This window comes from Python bivittatus, unplaced genomic scaffold (assembly GCF_059951505.1).
Source record: "Python bivittatus isolate LINGU-HERP-01145 unplaced genomic scaffold, Pbiv_v1 ctg000320_np1212, whole genome shotgun sequence".
Classification (NCBI taxonomy): domain Eukaryota; kingdom Metazoa; phylum Chordata; class Lepidosauria; order Squamata; family Pythonidae; genus Python; species Python bivittatus.
In genome coordinates, this window is record NW_028277052.1 from 12,495,060 (window position 1) to 12,512,739 (window position 17,680).

The following is a 17,680-nucleotide window of genomic DNA, read 5'->3' on the forward strand; positions in this document are numbered from 1 at the left end:
TGGTACTTGTGGTTGATCAGCCTCAGGTGATTCTTGGCTTTGTCTCTCCTGAGGATGATATTCCACAGGTTCAGCTGGAGCAGCTTCTTCAGAGTTAGATTCAGAGTCTGGGTCCTGGGCCATGACAGGAATGAGGGAAGGGAGGGAGGGGAGTAGGAAGGCAGGAAGATTTCTGATACTCCCTGCCAGCTTCCCACAAGGAAAGTCAATGAGGAAGTCAGCAGGAAGTCAGAAGTCGCTCCCACTGCTTTTTTGCCTGCCAGTGGTCATTCTGTTTCTCTGTTTAGGTAAGGAAATATCTCTGAAATGTGAACCCAGTGGGTCATAGGTTGTCTAGTGTCTTACTAAAATCTCTTTCACCACTCTCAGAAATTTGCTGTAAGCATAATATAAGGGAAAAAATAATGAGTAATGACACAGTGTCCTATTTTTTTTGTGTGGGAGGGGTGATGGTTCTATTTTAATATGGTTCGCATTTTGGTTTTGTCCTTTCACAAGATAGGAAACTGTAGCACTAGATAATTTGGAATTCTGAGGAAAAGAGTAAACCTTTTTCAGCAGGCTTAGAATACCACATGGATGCTATAAATTTCTCCCAAATTCCTATAAATCTCCATCTTTATCACTGATAGCTCACTTCTGCTCCCTACCTTCATCTTATCCTGCACGGCAGTATGGCTCCCAGCACAAAAGGAAGGCACTTAGTTGGGTTTTTCACATAGCTTTTCCATTAAGCAAACAACTTCAAAAAAGCTAAAACGCATTTAAAGATGCAACAAGCCAACACATAATCTGAAGATAACAAGTGTGTGTGTGTGTGTGTGTGTGTGTGTATAGTGGCAGGGTGTAAGATGCAGGCAGGAACAGCATACACTGAATGGCACAAACAAGTAGCCGGCATTGTGTACAGGAACATCTGCACGATGTATGGACTAGATCCTCCCAAATCCAGATGGGAGATTCCTCAGAAGGTCATGGAGAATAACAGAGCTAAGATCCTGTGGGACTTCCAGATCCAGATGGACAGGCAGGGACTGGCCAATCAACCAGACATCGTGGTAGTAGACAAGGACCAGAAGACAGCAGTGGTGATAGATGTAATGGTGCCAAGTGACAGGGAAGTGATAAGGAAGAAGGAGTATGAGAAGCTGGAGAAGTATCAGGGCCTGAAGGAGAAACTAGAGAGATGTGGAAAGTAAAGGCCAAAGTGGTCCCCATGGTGGTAGGAACACTCGGGGCTGTGACTCCTAAGCTGGGAGGTGGGAATGGCTCCAACAGATCCCAGGAACAACATCAGAGCTCTCTGTGCAGAAGAGGGCAGTGCTGGGAACGGCTCAGATACTGCTCAGAACCCTCAAACTCCCAGGCCTCTGGTAGAGGACCCGAGATTGAGGAAGACACATACCACCCATAGGGGTGAGAGGGGAATTTATATATGAATATATAGGCTAAACAGATAGCCAAGAATTCACACACTGAACCAAAAAACAGCTACAAAGGTTCCCTTCTAGACCGTTATTCTGTGATGGTAGAAAGACACAAGTTCAGAGTTGAATGCTTCTAGTCTATGTGTTCCCCTTCCCCTTCTCTGTTGCCTGACCTTTCATATTCCCCTTTCTTCAGGGGGTGAGGATGGGGTCTCATTTTTAAAAGTTCAGCCATACAGAACTCTTTCTTTGTTGTTGTTGTTGTGGTGGTGGTGGTGGTGGTGGTTGTTTTGCCAGTATGAGCCCATCCATGGCTACTTTATTTGCTTAGTTGTTGTGCTGTATTTGAGAAACTCAATCAACCAGCTTTGTTCAGAACATGTTTGATATTTTCGATCTTTTGTTTGCCACGAATTGTAACCTACACTATTTCCTTCTTCTGAAGAACCTGGAGAAACTTGAAAAATTAGAAAGGGTTGGAGACATGACAAATAAGCCTCAGAAGAAGAGTTGGGATGAGGAAATGGAGGATTTATGTCGTCATCATGAAACAAGTGAGGAAAATATAGTTCTCTTCATTTGCTGCTTTGGAAACATTGCCCAGCCTTGCACAGATCTTTAATTATTTGGCCAAATGAACTTCATTTTCTCAAGCCTATGCAAATATGATGTCCAGTTTTTTAAAAATAAGACCTTTCTTAGTGCTACACTCTGGAGGAAGGTATCCCATATCAGAACAAATGCAAAATGTTGCGTATACGTGAATAGAGATGTCCAGTAAATACTCATCTTCTTCATTAGCTGACTGTGTAGGTATATCAAATAGATGGTCCATGGGTTATTGCACTTGCGCACTCTGGTCTGATCTTGCAGGAAGTTAGCTGTAGACATGAAATTGTCCCTTTTCTGTGCTTTAGAATATCTTCTATACCTTCCACTGACATCCCAAATTTGGGTTCTAAAATCTCTCTCTCTCATTCTCTGTCACACACACTTCGCCATTAAAAAAATCCCTGTACCCCAATTAGGTTTTTTAAAAAAAGCTTCCATTGATGCTTACAGGATCGTTCTTAAAAGTCATAGCACACATTTTTAAAGACCTTTCTAAAAACAAAAACAATAGTTTTATTCTGAAATTAAATCACAGCAGCATGCTGGTTAATGACCATAATACTGATTTGATTGATTGAATCACAGCATGGTGAACATGAAAGAGGAAGGAGGGAAAGAGAAAGAGAAGGGAAAGAGTACAAAGGGGAAGAAGAAAGATGGAAAGAAAGGGAGAATAGATTAAATTGATGGTGACTCTAGGTTATAGTTGCTTTCATCTTGCCCATCTTTGCAATTAATTATGAACATGCAGTCCTATGACTGTTTGCTATCCATATTTTAGGGCCTATTCCTACTCTATAGTTAGAACTACCTGGAACTACTTGTAACTCTCCACACTGTCTGTTCTCTGGGTCCCTTTCTGTCTTCTCTGCTGCTTCCGTACAGCTGTATCCAAGGATTCTCCCCTGACCTCTTGGTATAATATCTGCCAAGACCAAACTGCTTTTGAGAGACACTGTTGTTTAGTAGGTCTGTGCAAATCATTTGAAAGAGATGCAAATCATTTGAAATTCACTTTTCAGTGAGATATGCATCCTTCTAACCTTCTCTGATTATTCCTTCTTTAGAATATTCCCTTTGCTTGTATGTATAATGTGTGCTTGATACATATACATATTTCTTCCATCTGTTGCAGAAACTGAAGCCCGACTGTATAAAATTTGGGATATTCATGAGAAATACTTATTTTTGGTGAAAAACGTGTTAGTGGCAGACTTGAAAACTTCTAATTCACCAGGTACAAACTGAACTTCTTATCTTGTACTTGAAAATCGCAGCCCCCTTCTTGGCCAAAATTATTGACGGGATCCCTTAAGTGGTGAAAAGCTGATGATTGATGTATCAGGACTCACTCCTGTAGTCTGGGTTGGTGACCACATTTAACACTATTGCACTATTAGTTTGTTCATCCATCCATCCATCCATCCATCCATCCATCCATCCATCCATCCAATTTGTCACCATCCATCTCATGAAATGACTCTGGGTGGTTTACAACAGGATAAAAATTCATTAAAATACAACATAAAAACCATCCTAAAAATAAATAAATTCCAAGAAGATAGAAAATTATTAAAGATGACTTGCTGCATATTCCATTCACTAAACCTGGATCCTCAACACTTTTCCCCTGAGCACCAATGTGCCCGTAGACATGTCACTTGACTCCTTGCCCTATCTGATATTTTAGGGGGAGAAAGATTTAATTCAAAAACATTAAAAGGAAAGTATTAGATGCAAAATGAACTACAAAGGGTCCTCTGGTTTCCATATAGGTCTCATATATTAGAATAAAGCACAGTAGGTGGCTTTAGCCCAGTGTTTTGTTTGTAAAGGTGTCCACCTGCCCAGAAAAAGACCAAGCAAAACTACTGTGATAGATAACAAGCTAGGAAGCTAGGTAGGTGGTAGAAAGCAAGCTATCCAGTTTGAATTCTGTAACATCATGTTTTCTAAGTGAATACATGAACTATATTTGGGTTGTCAGTTGACACATTCATGCTCAGCACAATTTCTTCCAGTTTTCAGTATGACAGCACTGGCCAAAATAGGTTGAGGACCTCTAAGTTACCTTCTGACAAGCTTCAGCCCCTTCCATTGCAAGCCATTCCTCTTATATGAGGACTTATATTTTTTCCTAGATGCCTTCTTGCTTCTGTAAATCATATTCTTAACCAAACCCCTGTGGTTTCTCATCCAAAATGTCTCAATCCACCAAAAAAACTTTTCATTCTTTCTTAACCCTTGACCTTGTTTCTTGTTTTTATTCTTCCCCAGAGCAGTTAATTGAGGTGCTCCCTAATTACCGTCTAGATGCAAAACGAATACCTATATTTATGGGTCTTGGACATCAGAAGTACTCCTTGTCTTGTGTGAAGGCTGGGGATGGTCAACATCAGATAGAGTTAAAAGTGAGTGTTTGACTTGCATTACAAAAATATTTTGCTCTCTCCAGGAAAATCGTCCTTTTTGTTTGTCCTTTTATTTTCAGTGATATATTAAGTACTAGCATTGTAATAGTAGGAAGACTTCCATAAGCTCTACCTGATGGAGTGAAATAACAAAACTTAAATGGAGCCATAATTTACTTGGGAATGATCCCCTTTCATTGGCTCACTTTTTATAGAGAATCTCAATGACATGTTTACCAGTTTATAATATTTTCCATATTTCCTGTTACATGGTTTCCCTTGACAACATTGATGAAAGGTTATACATGATTGGTTTTGCAAGGGAATGTAACTGCAATGTCGGTCTCTTTGGTACGAAAAGTCAAAATAGTATTAAGGCAGCTGCGCTTGCCTTTCCCTCCTAGTTTTACTTGTTTTATGGCTACTTATTTGATATGATTGGATAGAATAATTTTCTGGACACTTAAACAGCTTCCTATTGGGTAAAATAGACTTTAATGGCTAGTTTGTGTTACTTTATAATAAAATAGTATTTTCTGTAAAAAAGGAAACATGAATCCCATCTTGAGGCAGTAGAAATCTTCTAAGGGGATGCTAATGATCATTTATGAAACTTATAATCATGATGTCCTAGTGTTACTACATAACTTTTCTTTTTAATGGTCTCTCCCTCTTTTCTTAGGAGAAAGGCATTATGGAACTTCAGCATCATCCAGAAAACAAAGCTTTCACTTTTTATAGTAAGAGTGAGGGCAACGCTGATACCTGCTCTTTTGAATCTGCAGAATTCCCAGGTTGGTTCCTCAGCACTTCTTCTGAGCCAAACAAGCCTGTCGGTTTGAGTCAAAAAGGAGGACCTCAGAACATCCTGTTTCATTTTGAAAGAAAATCATGAATCGGAAATATTGTTCTATATCTATGTTTCTAATATACTTTGTCCCCATTCCAGTTTGTACAAGCAGAATGTATGGTCAGATTAGGGAGTAGACTTAGATAATATCCTGCCTGGAACCAGAAAACTTTGGGAGAACTAGGTGATCTTTGGGAGAAGGTACAATATATATCATGGATTACATGGACTTGGTTGTGTGGTCTTTATTTCTGTAGAACAATATACTTTTGATCAGCAAGGTTGAACTGTGAATTAAATTGGCTGGCTGAGAGTAAGCAGAGTGATCTTTTGGTTTAGAGATGTCTTTGTTACAGTATTTTAAGAAGCTATTCCATACTGCTATGGGAATCAGTCCTCTCCGCTGCCACCTGGTTCATCATTTAAGAACAACAGCTCATGTTCTCCAGTGAATGGAAAGCTTTTGCAGACAACCCAGCCTTTTACAATGGGGAGGAGCACTTAGTAAACTGTATAAGGAGAGCTATTTAGCAACTTTTAGCTTTGTTGTACACAGCCCAGAATCACCTGTGGTGAGATGGGTGCCTATAGAAATAGATGTAATAAATAAATAATAAATAAATAAACTTCTTATATTGCAAAAGGATCCTTAGGAAGCTAACCTAGAACCACCACAGATGCAGTGGGGGAAGGAATACTGTACTGCAGTACACAGTGAGAGGAAGGTTAACCTGCTTCACGCTCTTATCAAAGCCTGAAAAAGTTATTCAGTAAGACTCCCATTGGGTTTTGGCTTGATGTGCTCCTGATGAAAAAAATGTGTCTACCTCTCTCTCTCTCTCTCTCATCATCTCATCATCTAACTACTTCCTAGTTATTCTTCCACTATAGTGTGATGAAATGGAGGGTATTTCATCTACACTGTCTGCTTGGCCCATCACCAGGCTGGGTGATTCACTGTTTCCTGTGTGCAAGAATGGGTGTCATCATCTTCCTCCCACTCCCAGCCCACTGCAAATGCATCCCATGCCCGTGTTTTCCAGCTCCAATTCAAAACTGCTGTTTTCTGACCTGAACTGCCTTAAGCCCTTCCAAGCTGATGGTCCCCAGGCCTTTGATCTTGTCTAGCAGCAGCCCCAATCTCTGATTGATGGCAGGGTCTGCACTCACCCTCCCCTGCAGCAGATGGTCCCTGTCCTATGCAGACATTTCATCCGGGACTGCCAGGCTGCTATGTTCTCTGCTGGTTGGCAGCTGCTGTTCTTCGTTATAATAATCTTGCAGTGCTCAATATATCCTGTATATTTGATATAGGGAAACATATTTTACACATTTCACAGAAAGCTGCTTTGTTGCTGTTATTTTGAACACAGTTTTCATTTAAACCACTGAAGTAGAAGAGCACAATCTGAGGCCCTTGAGCTATGTGCCCCCAAAAAACATTAGGTACAACTCCAGGAAACCTCAAAAAGCTGGCTACCAAATTGTAACAAAATGGGGAACTTATGAATGCACAGCTGGAGAGTGCCACACACTTTATTCCTCATAATCTAAACTATAAACAGTTAACCCAAGGAACAAGAAACAAAGAGACCTGGTTTTGAGTATTTATTATGGAGGAATGTTAAGGATAAACACAAGAATTCCAGGAAGTGCCCTAGTTTCAGATTAAACACTTCGGTGACTCATTGATACTTAATGAGACAATTTAGGGCAGAGAAACGCTTCTTTATTTCCTTAATCTGTTTTGATGCAGAAGGGAGGTGGCTAATCTCTTGTGAAGGCATGGCAGTTTGTTTCTGTTCCTTGTTTTGGTAACTGCTGTACCTCTGATTAGTATGAGAAATAACTCCCACAGGGAGTAATCATATTAACCATATTTAAGTCAACAGTAAATGAAAAGATACTTAATTCAGTTTTTGTGCTCACCTCCTATTCTTTTTGCCTCTGACATGCCACTTAGAAACAAAGAGATGCCCTATGACCCTGAAAATTTGTCCACCTCTTGCATTTTTCAGAGTGTTTTTTTCTTACTATCAAGTAAAGATAATTGAGGGACCTGTTACAGAAGTTTCGACTTTGCAATGGTGAATGGCAGCTTGGCAACTCTTAGAAGTTGGAAAAATAAACGAACATTTGAGAATATCATCCAAAGTGTCTTTGTGATATACAGAAAAGGACTGACAGAGGCCCAACCTTTCCAGATGAAGCCTTAATTATGTAAGCCTTACCCTTACTGATGTCTTCAGCTTTCATTTTGCTGTAGTTTCATGTTTCTGGGTGTGGTACCCAAACCGTTGTCATGTCATAAGACTTGGCTGGTTGATTGCCAGCTGCTGCTGTTATTCATTGGTGTGGGGTGGAAAGAAACTGACAGACAGAGAACCAACCAATGATAAAACTCCATGAAAACGTGATTCCCAATCAAGAGTTACTCAGCTGCTACATGATAGCTACAAAATGTATCATCTGCTAAGGGGATCACAGGGAATGAGTCTTCAGTGCAAGACACAGAGCATCTCAGAGGTACTGTTTCCTGATATATCTTTTTAGAATTATTGCAACAAATTATTTTCTTCCAGGGCCAAACTGATCTCTGAGACAGGAGATCTGGGTTTAGTCCTATCTGTGGCTGACTTCTCCATGTATCTTTCTGGTGATTTAGGCAGCATTAAAGTAGCCATATTTGTCCATGGCTTTGTTCTCCAAGTTGATGAATAGGTACCCTCACCACCACAGAACCATGTGAGATTTTATCCTTGAAAGGATCTAAATTTCTTAGATAAATCCCCTTCCCCACTCCCTGAAGGCTGGTATAGATTTCATGGAAGATAAAAATAATCAAGAAACAATACAATATTCACTTCTATGTCTTTTTTAAAATCAAGTTTCTTTTCCCCCTCATGATGTAATAACAGCATTTCAGGATTCAGAATTTTGATTTAGGAAGTTGAATTTTTAAAAATGTATGCTTTTCTTCATATATATATATATATATACACACACACACACACACACACACACACACACACGAAACTTTTTAGTTTCATACAAGGATGTCTTTTGAAATACAACCTTTCTCTGTCTTTCCAGTCTTAAGTTTGATCTCGCCTGTCCTTACAGCAAGAGATGCATAAGCATTAGAAATTGAGGCAGTAGGAATAATTGAACATGCTGATGAAGTACTAATCAATTATACCAAGTGGAAAAAGCTTTTTATCCCTTTTGCTGGAAAATACTTCTTAGTTAACAGACTTCTAAAATTGCACTCTATACCCATTGTAGTAGAATTGACCAAGTGAGGAAAATCTAATAAGTAACAAATAAACTAGGAAAACTTTGGCATGTTGATATTGTTATATGATATTTATAGGGTAATTTCCACAATGCTCATATACACATTTTGGGTGATGATAGCCTATAGTGGAAAAGAATGTCTCCATTTCAGCTTGGCAGGGGCACAGAAGAAACCTGTTCATGATTAAAATTCAGGCAAGATATTCCCGGGGCATGTAAGTGAGCTTCTGCAAGTGTTGCTGACTCCTGGAGAACAGGTGATGATCTCAGCTCTGGGGGTTGAAATTTACCATATTCCTTGACAGTTTCTTTGGGTGGATATGCAACTCCTTAGGCGAGGACTGCATATTGGGAGGAAAAAAGCAAAAAGCAGGCAAAGTAAGGAGCCAATCAAAAAGCCTAAAGAAGAAAAGGTGGAACTGGCAGCCTGAACACCAAGATATTTTTTAAAAAATGTTTTGGGCAAGAATCCATCACTACTATTCTAAAGAGACATGTCTACCCTCTCATCACATTCCAGCTTCTTTATCTCCTACATCTGCATCTACAGCTCAACTTGTTGGAATTGTAGGTCGCTTGGTCTCCTAACATGAACCTGCATTATGGTAATTTGCCTGAACATCGGTAGATGAAATTGTTTCTCTGCAGGTCGTTCAATTTATTGCTTGTTGATAAAGTCAGTTCATTTTATCAGCGCAATTTTCTTGTTCACTGTCTTGTAAAAGCAGAACGAAGTTCACTTGGCTTTTCATTTTTGGTCCCCACTCTCCCAGAAAAGGGGAAGTTGTGGATAGGAGATTTTCTAATACCCACAATTTGCGTGGTTTAAAAATAGTTTCTAAGTTAGAGAGCAAAAGGTGACTTAAATTGGCCTTAGTCTCACATGGATAATTGAACATCATAAAATGGGATCCATCCTGATAGCAAATTCCATTTGCAAAGCGCTCCATAATAAATAAACCCACGGGTTTATTAGGCAGCTCAGAGATCAGGAGTTGAGTGGCTGAATCTACCACTAGCCTTAACAGTAAGATCTATGCTGGTAAACCAAATGGGATGTGTCCATCAGCTGACTTATATACATACAAAAATTCTTGCAATCTTCTGTTGCTGAATGTGAAAGAAACAGACTAAGTCTTAAGACATTGGAATAATTTGTATTTTTTTCTTCTTTTTAATTGATTTTTATCATTATATTATGTTTTTATCTTTGTTGGCTGCCCAGAGTTCCACTGGTTAAATGGGCAGTTTGTTCAAAAATCAATCAATCAATCAATCAATCCAGTGTGTCATGTGTGCTAAATTTGTTCACTTCAGAAAGGTCCTTTGTTTAGGATAATCACTGACATTATCTTGTCTACCACCAATCATTGTTCACAAATCTTCTCCTTTCCCCCCTCCCTTTAGTCCAAGAAAGAACATTCTTTCTTTTCCAAATACCAAAGTGAGAATTTTGTTTTTATTTCTTTTCATTAACTAAATGTTTAAAAAATAAATTGACACTTATTTTTAAAAAGTTAACTATAGAAAAACAAATAGTTCCTTAGAATGTGTTCGATGTTTTCAGTTTTCAGTTTGTTAGGAAGCACAGCCAAAGGAATCCTCTTTTTGTTTTAAGCAGCTCTTTCCAGGTCTGTTGCTGCTAAGGGCCAACACCAACACAGCCTGAAGGTCAAGGAAACTTAAAGAAGCTTGAAGAGTTTGTAAAGGGAAGAGAGATGGGAAATAAAGCACATAAGAAGATGTGGGAGGAAGAAATGGTAGATTTATTCAATGAGTATAAGCCAATACCAGGTAAATATTTTTTGTTTTTGTTGCTCTTGAGATGGTTCCAAACCATGTATACATCCTCAATAATTTAGACAATACAGAAATGGCTTATGACACATATTCCTGCAGATTAGAGAAGGTTGATGCTAAATTGCTCAGAAAAATTCTGGTGCAGAATTGATACCAAACATCGTGCGTGCCTAAATTCTGATGTCAGATTAACAACCTACTTTTTTCCGTTCATAGTGTCTGAGTGTAGCAAAGTGATGGTTCATAGAGTTCTTTGGAATCACTTTTGAGCAATCCACTGCTAATGGGTTCTTTCTTCTTTTTTGAAGGAAGCCAATTCAAGGCATCAGATTTTACAGAGAAAGAGAATACAAAGCTATAGGGAGAGTCTGCATTGTTGCACGTATTCAGGAATAACTCTTGTTGGGAGGGGGTTTAGGAATAGATAAATCTGTAGCTGTGGATTAAGAATAGATAAATCTTTTGAGTGTAGAGTGAAGAGAGAGAGAAATGGTGAGAGACAGAATTGTTTTGCAAATGACTAAATAATGGTTGTCTTTTCATAATACACTCAACTAAAATGGGGTTGAGTAATTTGTGGCTCAGTATATTGTGAAAACCTTGGCATGAAATAGCATTTGGCTGAGGTACACTCATTCTTGCACTGAATTGCTAGTTAAGATATTAAATTTATTAAGAAACCCTGATTCTTATTTAATCTATGGGAACAGTCTTAAGTCATCTCATGAATTTTTACTTAGCTATTTTATATTGCTCTCCTAGAGGATTTTTGGTAAAACACCTGTTATAAAACATGATGAAACTGTTCAGGAGGGTTGCACAACAGTATCTTTCAGGATCTGTTCTGCCATGGCAGACTCTAGGCTATGGAGAAGGGCAACGTCCTTGGAGAAGGTAGGGACATATGGAAGCAGATGTCAAAACAGAAGACATCAAAGACCATAAGAGAGAACACAGAAATCTATGCAGATGTAACAGCTCTGGACAGTTCTAACTATACAATATAGAAGAATCAGGTTCTAAAACTTGGATAGCAAACTGTCTTGGGACTTCATGCTGGTAACTAATAAAAAAGGTGAGGATGGCCAAGGCCACCTTCTTCCTCTCTATTGACAATATCCCACTATCTGTTCCCTCTCTTCCCCCTCTTTATCGTGCTTTATCATCTCTTTGTCTTTTCTTTGATCAATTTTCCTTTCTCCTTCTGTCCTTTCTCCTTTTCTGACTTCCTCTGTTCTACCGTGACTCAGCGTGAACTTTTTTCCTATTTAAAGAATGTTTGGAAAAAGCACAGCATGGTATAATAGAGTTTTTCAAACAGCTCCTATTAGTTTAAAGAGCTGCTCCCACTAGCAGTTCTTTAAAGCTTAATTGCAGCAAAGGACAATGTTCAGGAAGAGGTGAGTGTGTGTGTGTGTGCGCGCACATGTGGGACTCAGGGATACACCACCTCCTTGAAATCATCCAGGTACACAGTATCTTTCTTTCTTGTCAATGGGAGATTTTTAAAAGAGCTTTGTTGCTGCGAGTGCTAAGGAAGAAAACTATATGGAGAGGAGTCAATGGTCAGGTTCAATCTCAGGATGAGATTCTTCATCCATATCCATGTTTTGCATAATTCATTTTTACCTCCATTTCTCTTACTGTTAACATGGGCAGTTGCCATTGTAGGAGTTTAATTTGTTGTGAAATAATGTTCTTTTCTGGGGATTTCTGTAATTCTTTTTCTGTCATCTAAAATCGCTTGTGTTTTCTCTTGTCTTTTTTTGAGTTTGCTGTTATGTTACATAAAATGTCCCCTTGTAAAAGCTTTACTTGCATCCCAAACCATCCTTATGTTTGTACCTTTATAAAGATTATTGTAAAAAATTCTTTTAACTTCTTTTTACAATCTTCCATTACTGTTTCTTTCTGCAACAATGTTTCAAGATTCTTCATCCATATCCTAAGAAACAGCATTAAGCCCAAACTTTAAGTGACATAAACAACTTTTAAGGATATTACGTTCCAATATTTTCATTGGAATCTTCATTGGAATGTTCAATCTTTGGAACATTCTCTTTACCTGTATTTTGTGTGTTGATATGTATATATATATATTTGTACAGGATGCCCAGAACCTCCAGAAGGACACAGTGTTCCGGAAGTATTGAAAGTACCCTGGCTGTTTCAATTTTGGGATATTAGCCATAAATTTCTCAGTGTGATGAACAACACATTAATAGCAACTCCACAAAATTCAAACTCACCAGGTAACAGTAGAATCTGTTATTTTTTGCTGGAATATTTTAGTCCTAGTGTTAGCCAAATTATTGATTTCCATCTTTGATACTGTAGTCACCAAGTTTCTGGATTCACCCAAAGGACCATAACAACAGTGACAGAGGTATCAGGACTTGCTACCCAATAGTGAGTTAGAGAAGACTCTAAAACCATGGTTAAAAGACCCACTGAAGGGTCAATTCTCTTATATTTCACCCCCAGCATGAAGTTGGTGGACACCATTTGCCCTGGGTATCTGCCTTTCTGCCAACAGGCTTCCTGCCCTAAAGTTTTCAGGAAAATAAACAAATAGATACATAAGATTAAAAAAAAAAAGATTTATGTTTTTATAAGTTTTAGTATTATTTTCATTATGATTATAAACGTGTTATGGTAGATTTTATTACTTTTGTATAATTTAACTGCTAATTCCTACTTGTTAATTTTTTATTGTGGTTGGCCTCCCACCCTGGGGTGCATTAGATACGCACATACATACATACATATTCTATTTGTTTTCCATCTGCCTAGAAAAATGAGAAAAATAATCTGGGTGGAAGAAAGGGGTGGTGTGGTGTTTGTGTGGCTTGAGAGGATGAGGAGAAGCAACCTCACTGGGGTTTGCCTATAATTGAGTCAATGAGTATTTGTGTGTGGGTGCACTCAGAGCAGACGACATTTTCTGAATACACAAGCAGGTCAGCCATTTTATGAGCCTCTACAATATTGTCTCAACATTCCTGTGTATGCCTACAATGGTCTAAATAATTTGGAGTTCCCAAAGTTTCTTTCTGTCAATGTCCACTATCTCCTACTCTACCTCAACTACAGTGATCTGCTATTTATTTTGGTAAAGCTTATTGTTAACCTTCCATCACTGGTTTCTCATTCAACATTTCCAAGTCAATGAAACAATTTCATTTTGCCACACATCCATGACTCTGTCTCTTTCATATTATTCTTCCCAAGGGAGTTCTTTTGCTGTATTTCCTAATACCTGCTTAGATCCAAAAAAGAATCCAATCTTTATGGGTGTCGGTAATTGTGCTGTGTCCTGTAGAAAGTCTGGTGATGGTCAACCTCAGTTACAGGTCATGGTGAGTGTTTCATTTGCAATCCTTCTTTTCTCTAGGAAAATATGATTCTCCTTCTTCACTATCATTAGATTATATCTACTCTGTGAAATAAGAAGACTCACAATCTGCTCATAAAGAACCATGTGCCAGATGACAGTAATTTCTATCTTTCTCTGTCATTTTTCCCCCTGATATAATTAGTGACAGGTTTTTTTGTTGTTTTTGTTTTGCTTTTCACAAGTAAATTAAATTGCAATGCTGGGCTACTCAGCCCAGAAAAGCAAAGTACTGCTGAGACTACTACACATGTAATTAAAAGCTTCCTGTGGTTCCAAGTTCTAAATAAGAAACATCAATACTCTGTTAATGGGAAAAAGAAATCTTCTGCATTCACTATTAATCCTGTTGTCATGTGATATAATATACTTTGTTTTTCTAATGAAGGCTTCATGTTTTCTTAGGAGAAAGATATTGAGATGCTCTATAAAGCACCAGAAGAGTTCAAGAATTTCACTTTCTATAGTATGAGTGGTGGCAGGCCAGAGACTTGCTCTTTTGAATCTGCAGAGTTCCCAGGTTGGTTCATAAGCACTTCATCTGAGCCAAACAAGCCTATAGGTTTAAGTCAAAGAGGAGGACCTGAAAACATCTTGTTTTATTTTGAAAAAAAAAAGTAAAACCAGATTTATAAATGGAGGAGATAGCTATTTTGGCTATATTTTGTATGTGGGGGAATTAAACTTTTTGTTGTTGTTGAAAGACAATTCAGAAATGCTGTTTAAAAAGGACATAAGAGGAGATCACAATCCATATTTCTGATATATTCTGTATGTAATAGAATTGGCATAGGGAATTAATTACATGGGTGATGTAATGTGTGATCAAGGCTGGAAGTAGATTGCCTGGATTTAGAAAACTGGGACCACCAGATGATTCTTTGGATACAGCACAGTAGAAATTTGAGGATATAGTTATGGTCTTTATTTCTGGTCCTTTGCACAACCAGTTTTCAACAGGACTTAAGTTTGCTAGACCAGAATAAGTGGAACAATCCCTATGTATAACACAGTATCACAGAAGTATTTCATGCCTGGCATTAGTACGATACACCTTCCTGTTATGAAGCACACTGGACAGGCAAGCATCTCCTCTACTGAATGACTCTTCAGCTTTCATATGTCTACAGCATGCCACTTTTGCCAGATGACGAAGACATAGCTTCCATACTAGGGGGATATTTAGCCATGGCATATGAGCATACATTTATTTATTTTTAAAAAATGATATGGCCACCCATCATGTAGAACACATCTCTGGAAAAGCCAGCCCTTCTTTCTGGCTTTCTGGAGGGCTAAAAGGGTGGAGGCCTCCTGGATCGCACAGGGCAGGGGCTGCCACAGAAAAGTCACACTTCCTAGGTCCCACTAGATAGCAATACTTAAGGGACAGGACCTGGAGTGTGCTCACCCTATCTAGCGTAGTGAGCCAGGCAGATACCTTCAGGGAGAGGTGGTCCCACAAATAACCTGGTCCTGTGCCATGTAGGGTTTTAAAGATAACAACCAGAACCTTGAATTGCACTTGGAAAGAAATGGGGAGCCAGTGCAGAAAATTGAGGGGTTCCCAGTGCTGCATGAGTTGCTGAATTCTGAACCAGTTGTAGCTTCCAGGTGGTCTTCAAGGGCAGTCCCAAGTAGAGCACATTGCAATAATCCAAGTGGGAAGTGACCAAGATGTGCGTGATTGTAAGCAAAGCCTCCCAGTCCAGGAATAGGTGCAATTGGTGCATGAGACATAACTGTACAAAGACCCCAGTAGCTATGGCTGCCACCTGCTCCTTGAGTAGGAGTCATGAGTCCCAAACTGCATACCAACTCTGCCTGGTGGGATGCTACCTCATTGAGTGTCAAAGATAAAACCTCACCAGACCCGGGGGGCCAAACCCCCAAAGCCACTCCATTTTGCTAGGGTTGACTCAGAGCTGGTTGCTCCTCATTTCTGAGCCTCACAGCCTCCAGGCACTGGGTCAGCACCAAAACAGCATTACCTGATAGAGACGTATAATTATGTATCATCAATGTACTGATGATACTGCACCCAGTGCCATCAAATGATCTCATCCAGTGATTTCACATAGATGATAAAGAGGAGTGGTGAAAGACCTGAGCCCTAAGGCACCCCACATTACAAGGATCTACAGCTAGACTTCTCTGCCCACACCAACACTGACTAGAACCGGCTGTGGAGAAAGGAGGAGAATCATTGCAAAACAGTGCCTTCCACTCCCAACCAAGATCATGGTTGATGGTATCAAAAGCCACTGAGAGATCCAGAGGACAGTTGCACCACCTCCATCCCAAGCCCTCTAGAGGTCACCCACAAGTGTAACCAATGCCATCTCCATACTATAACCCAGCTTGAACCCATCCTGAAAAAGGTTCAGATAATCCACTTCAGCCAGGGCCCTCTGCAGCTGACAGCCAGCTACCCTCTCAACAACCTTCCCCAGAAAGGGAAGGTTGGAGATTGGATGAAAGTTATCCAACACAGTCATGTCCAAGGATGACCGCCTGAGAAGAGGGTGCACCACCACTTAATAACTGGATGGGATGCTATCATGTCCTTAAGAAACCTCGTAGGACAAAATAAAAGAAAGAATGCAAAGATTCTGAAAACTATTCTCATTGGTGCTCTCTTTTGATTGTTTGTTACACTTCTGATGAAAGGTATTCTCCCACCCTTGTGTGCCTGCATGTGTGTGCGTGCGCACACACACACAATTTGTGCAAGTTGGTTCCTTTTTCAACATAGAATGGAATCATGCAGAAACTGGCTGCTAATTGCAATTTGCCAAGAAACATCTCTTTATAGCGTGTTTTTTCAGAACCAAAGAAAAATAGACAATTTGTGCTCAACTAGCACAATTGACATTTCCCTGAGACAGCACAGATGCATTTTGCATCCTTGACCTAGGAATTTGTAAGAAGTAGCATGCACAAAATATCCATTGCAACTAATACTATTTTCCATCTTGTGAGTGAGACTTTTATATTAACCAGTGAATTAATTTTACATTTCTTTTGGCCCACATTTTGTACATGGAACCATTGGGATTTCTTAGTAATAAAAATATGTTTCACTGTTCTTATGTTTGGTTCTTGTCTTGTTAATAATTTCCTGTTTGAGAGAAGGACACTCAGTTCAGATTTAGTGCTCAATTGATTTCACTGCTGTTGCTACCCCCTAACATGTTTCATTCATCCTTGTATTGTTTGACACACTGATGCCAGGATATGTGACAGCAGTGCAGCAACAATGGGGTTTAACCAGGGAAGCAAGGATGAAATTACACAAATCCAGTGCACGAAAGAAAGGCAACCCTCTGGTTGAAAGATGTGGGGGTGACTTAGGTGTGGGAAGAGTAGTTAACAAAGACGTGGAAAAGACGGAAGTTCACCCGATTCCTGTATACTGTCTTTGTAAAGAAGAGATGGAGATTTCTCCTCCCTGACCTCCTTGTCCATAGCTGAGGTAGAAGTTCTGGTCTGAGGAGAACTGCTTAAGCAGCAACAACCCAGCTACATAGATATCCCTCTCCCCACTGATTTCCTAAGATGGGAAGGAGAGAAGAGTTTCTCAGATGAGAGTGAAGGGAGGAGAGAAAAAGGCTCCTGGCATCTCCAGTGCTAAGGGAAGTATTTGGCAAAAGCTTGCAACATCAGAAATGAACAGTCTAAGACAAGGCAAGTGCTGACCACATCCCACGCTGAGAAATGAAGACTTTTAGTCTGTGATGACATAATGGTGGGAGCAAGAGATATAAGTTTTGAACCTTGAGCCTAATTATCTATCTATCTATCTATCTATCTATCTATCTATCTATCTATCTATCTATCTATCTATCTATCTATCATCTCTGCAGTAAAAGCAACCTAACAGAGTTAT

At 39.3% G+C, this 17,680-nt stretch overlaps 2 protein-coding genes across 2 annotated transcripts; both read left to right on the forward strand.

Moving 5' to 3' along the window:
- The first annotated feature begins 1,911 nt into the window (after positions 1 to 1,911).
- Positions 1,912 to 5,345, forward strand: LOC103051616 (interleukin-1 family member 10-like). The gene is made up of 4 exons (XM_025174376.1): positions 1,912 to 1,981; positions 3,175 to 3,276; positions 4,317 to 4,450; positions 5,133 to 5,345. The coding sequence occupies exons 1-4, from the start codon at positions 1,912 to 1,914 to the stop codon at positions 5,343 to 5,345; spliced, it is 519 nt and encodes a 172-aa protein (XP_025030144.1).
- Positions 5,346 to 7,680: 2,335 nt separating this feature from the next.
- LOC103051297 (interleukin-36 alpha-like) lies at positions 7,681 to 17,112 on the forward strand. The gene is made up of 5 exons (XM_025174377.2): positions 7,681 to 7,826; positions 10,219 to 10,391; positions 12,506 to 12,649; positions 13,629 to 13,756; positions 14,197 to 17,112. Exons 2-5 carry the CDS (start codon positions 10,316 to 10,318, stop codon positions 14,410 to 14,412), a joined length of 564 nt encoding a protein of 187 aa, XP_025030145.1. The 5' UTR covers positions 7,681 to 7,826; positions 10,219 to 10,315; the 3' UTR covers positions 14,413 to 17,112.
- The last annotated feature ends 568 nt before the right edge of the window (positions 17,113 to 17,680 follow it).

Bases quoted from the DNA above. Each gene is read 5' to 3' on its own strand.
- LOC103051297 (XM_025174377.2), top strand. From the start codon at position 10,316: ATGGGAAATAAAGCACATAAGAAGATGTGGGAGGAAGAAATGGTAGAT. The intron at 12,650-13,628 runs GTAACAGTAGAA...ATTCTTCCCAAG, and splicing joins ACAAAATTCAAACTCACCAG to GGAGTTCTTTTGCTGTATTT. The intron at 13,757-14,196 runs GTGAGTGTTTCA...ATGTTTTCTTAG, and splicing joins AACCTCAGTTACAGGTCATG to GAGAAAGATATTGAGATGCT.
- LOC103051616 (XM_025174376.1), top strand. From the start codon at position 1,912: ATGACAAATAAGCCTCAGAAGAAGAGTTGGGATGAGGAAATGGAGGAT. The intron at 3,277-4,316 runs GTACAAACTGAA...ATTCTTCCCCAG, and splicing joins GAAAACTTCTAATTCACCAG to AGCAGTTAATTGAGGTGCTC. The intron at 4,451-5,132 runs GTGAGTGTTTGA...CTCTTTTCTTAG, and splicing joins AACATCAGATAGAGTTAAAA to GAGAAAGGCATTATGGAACT.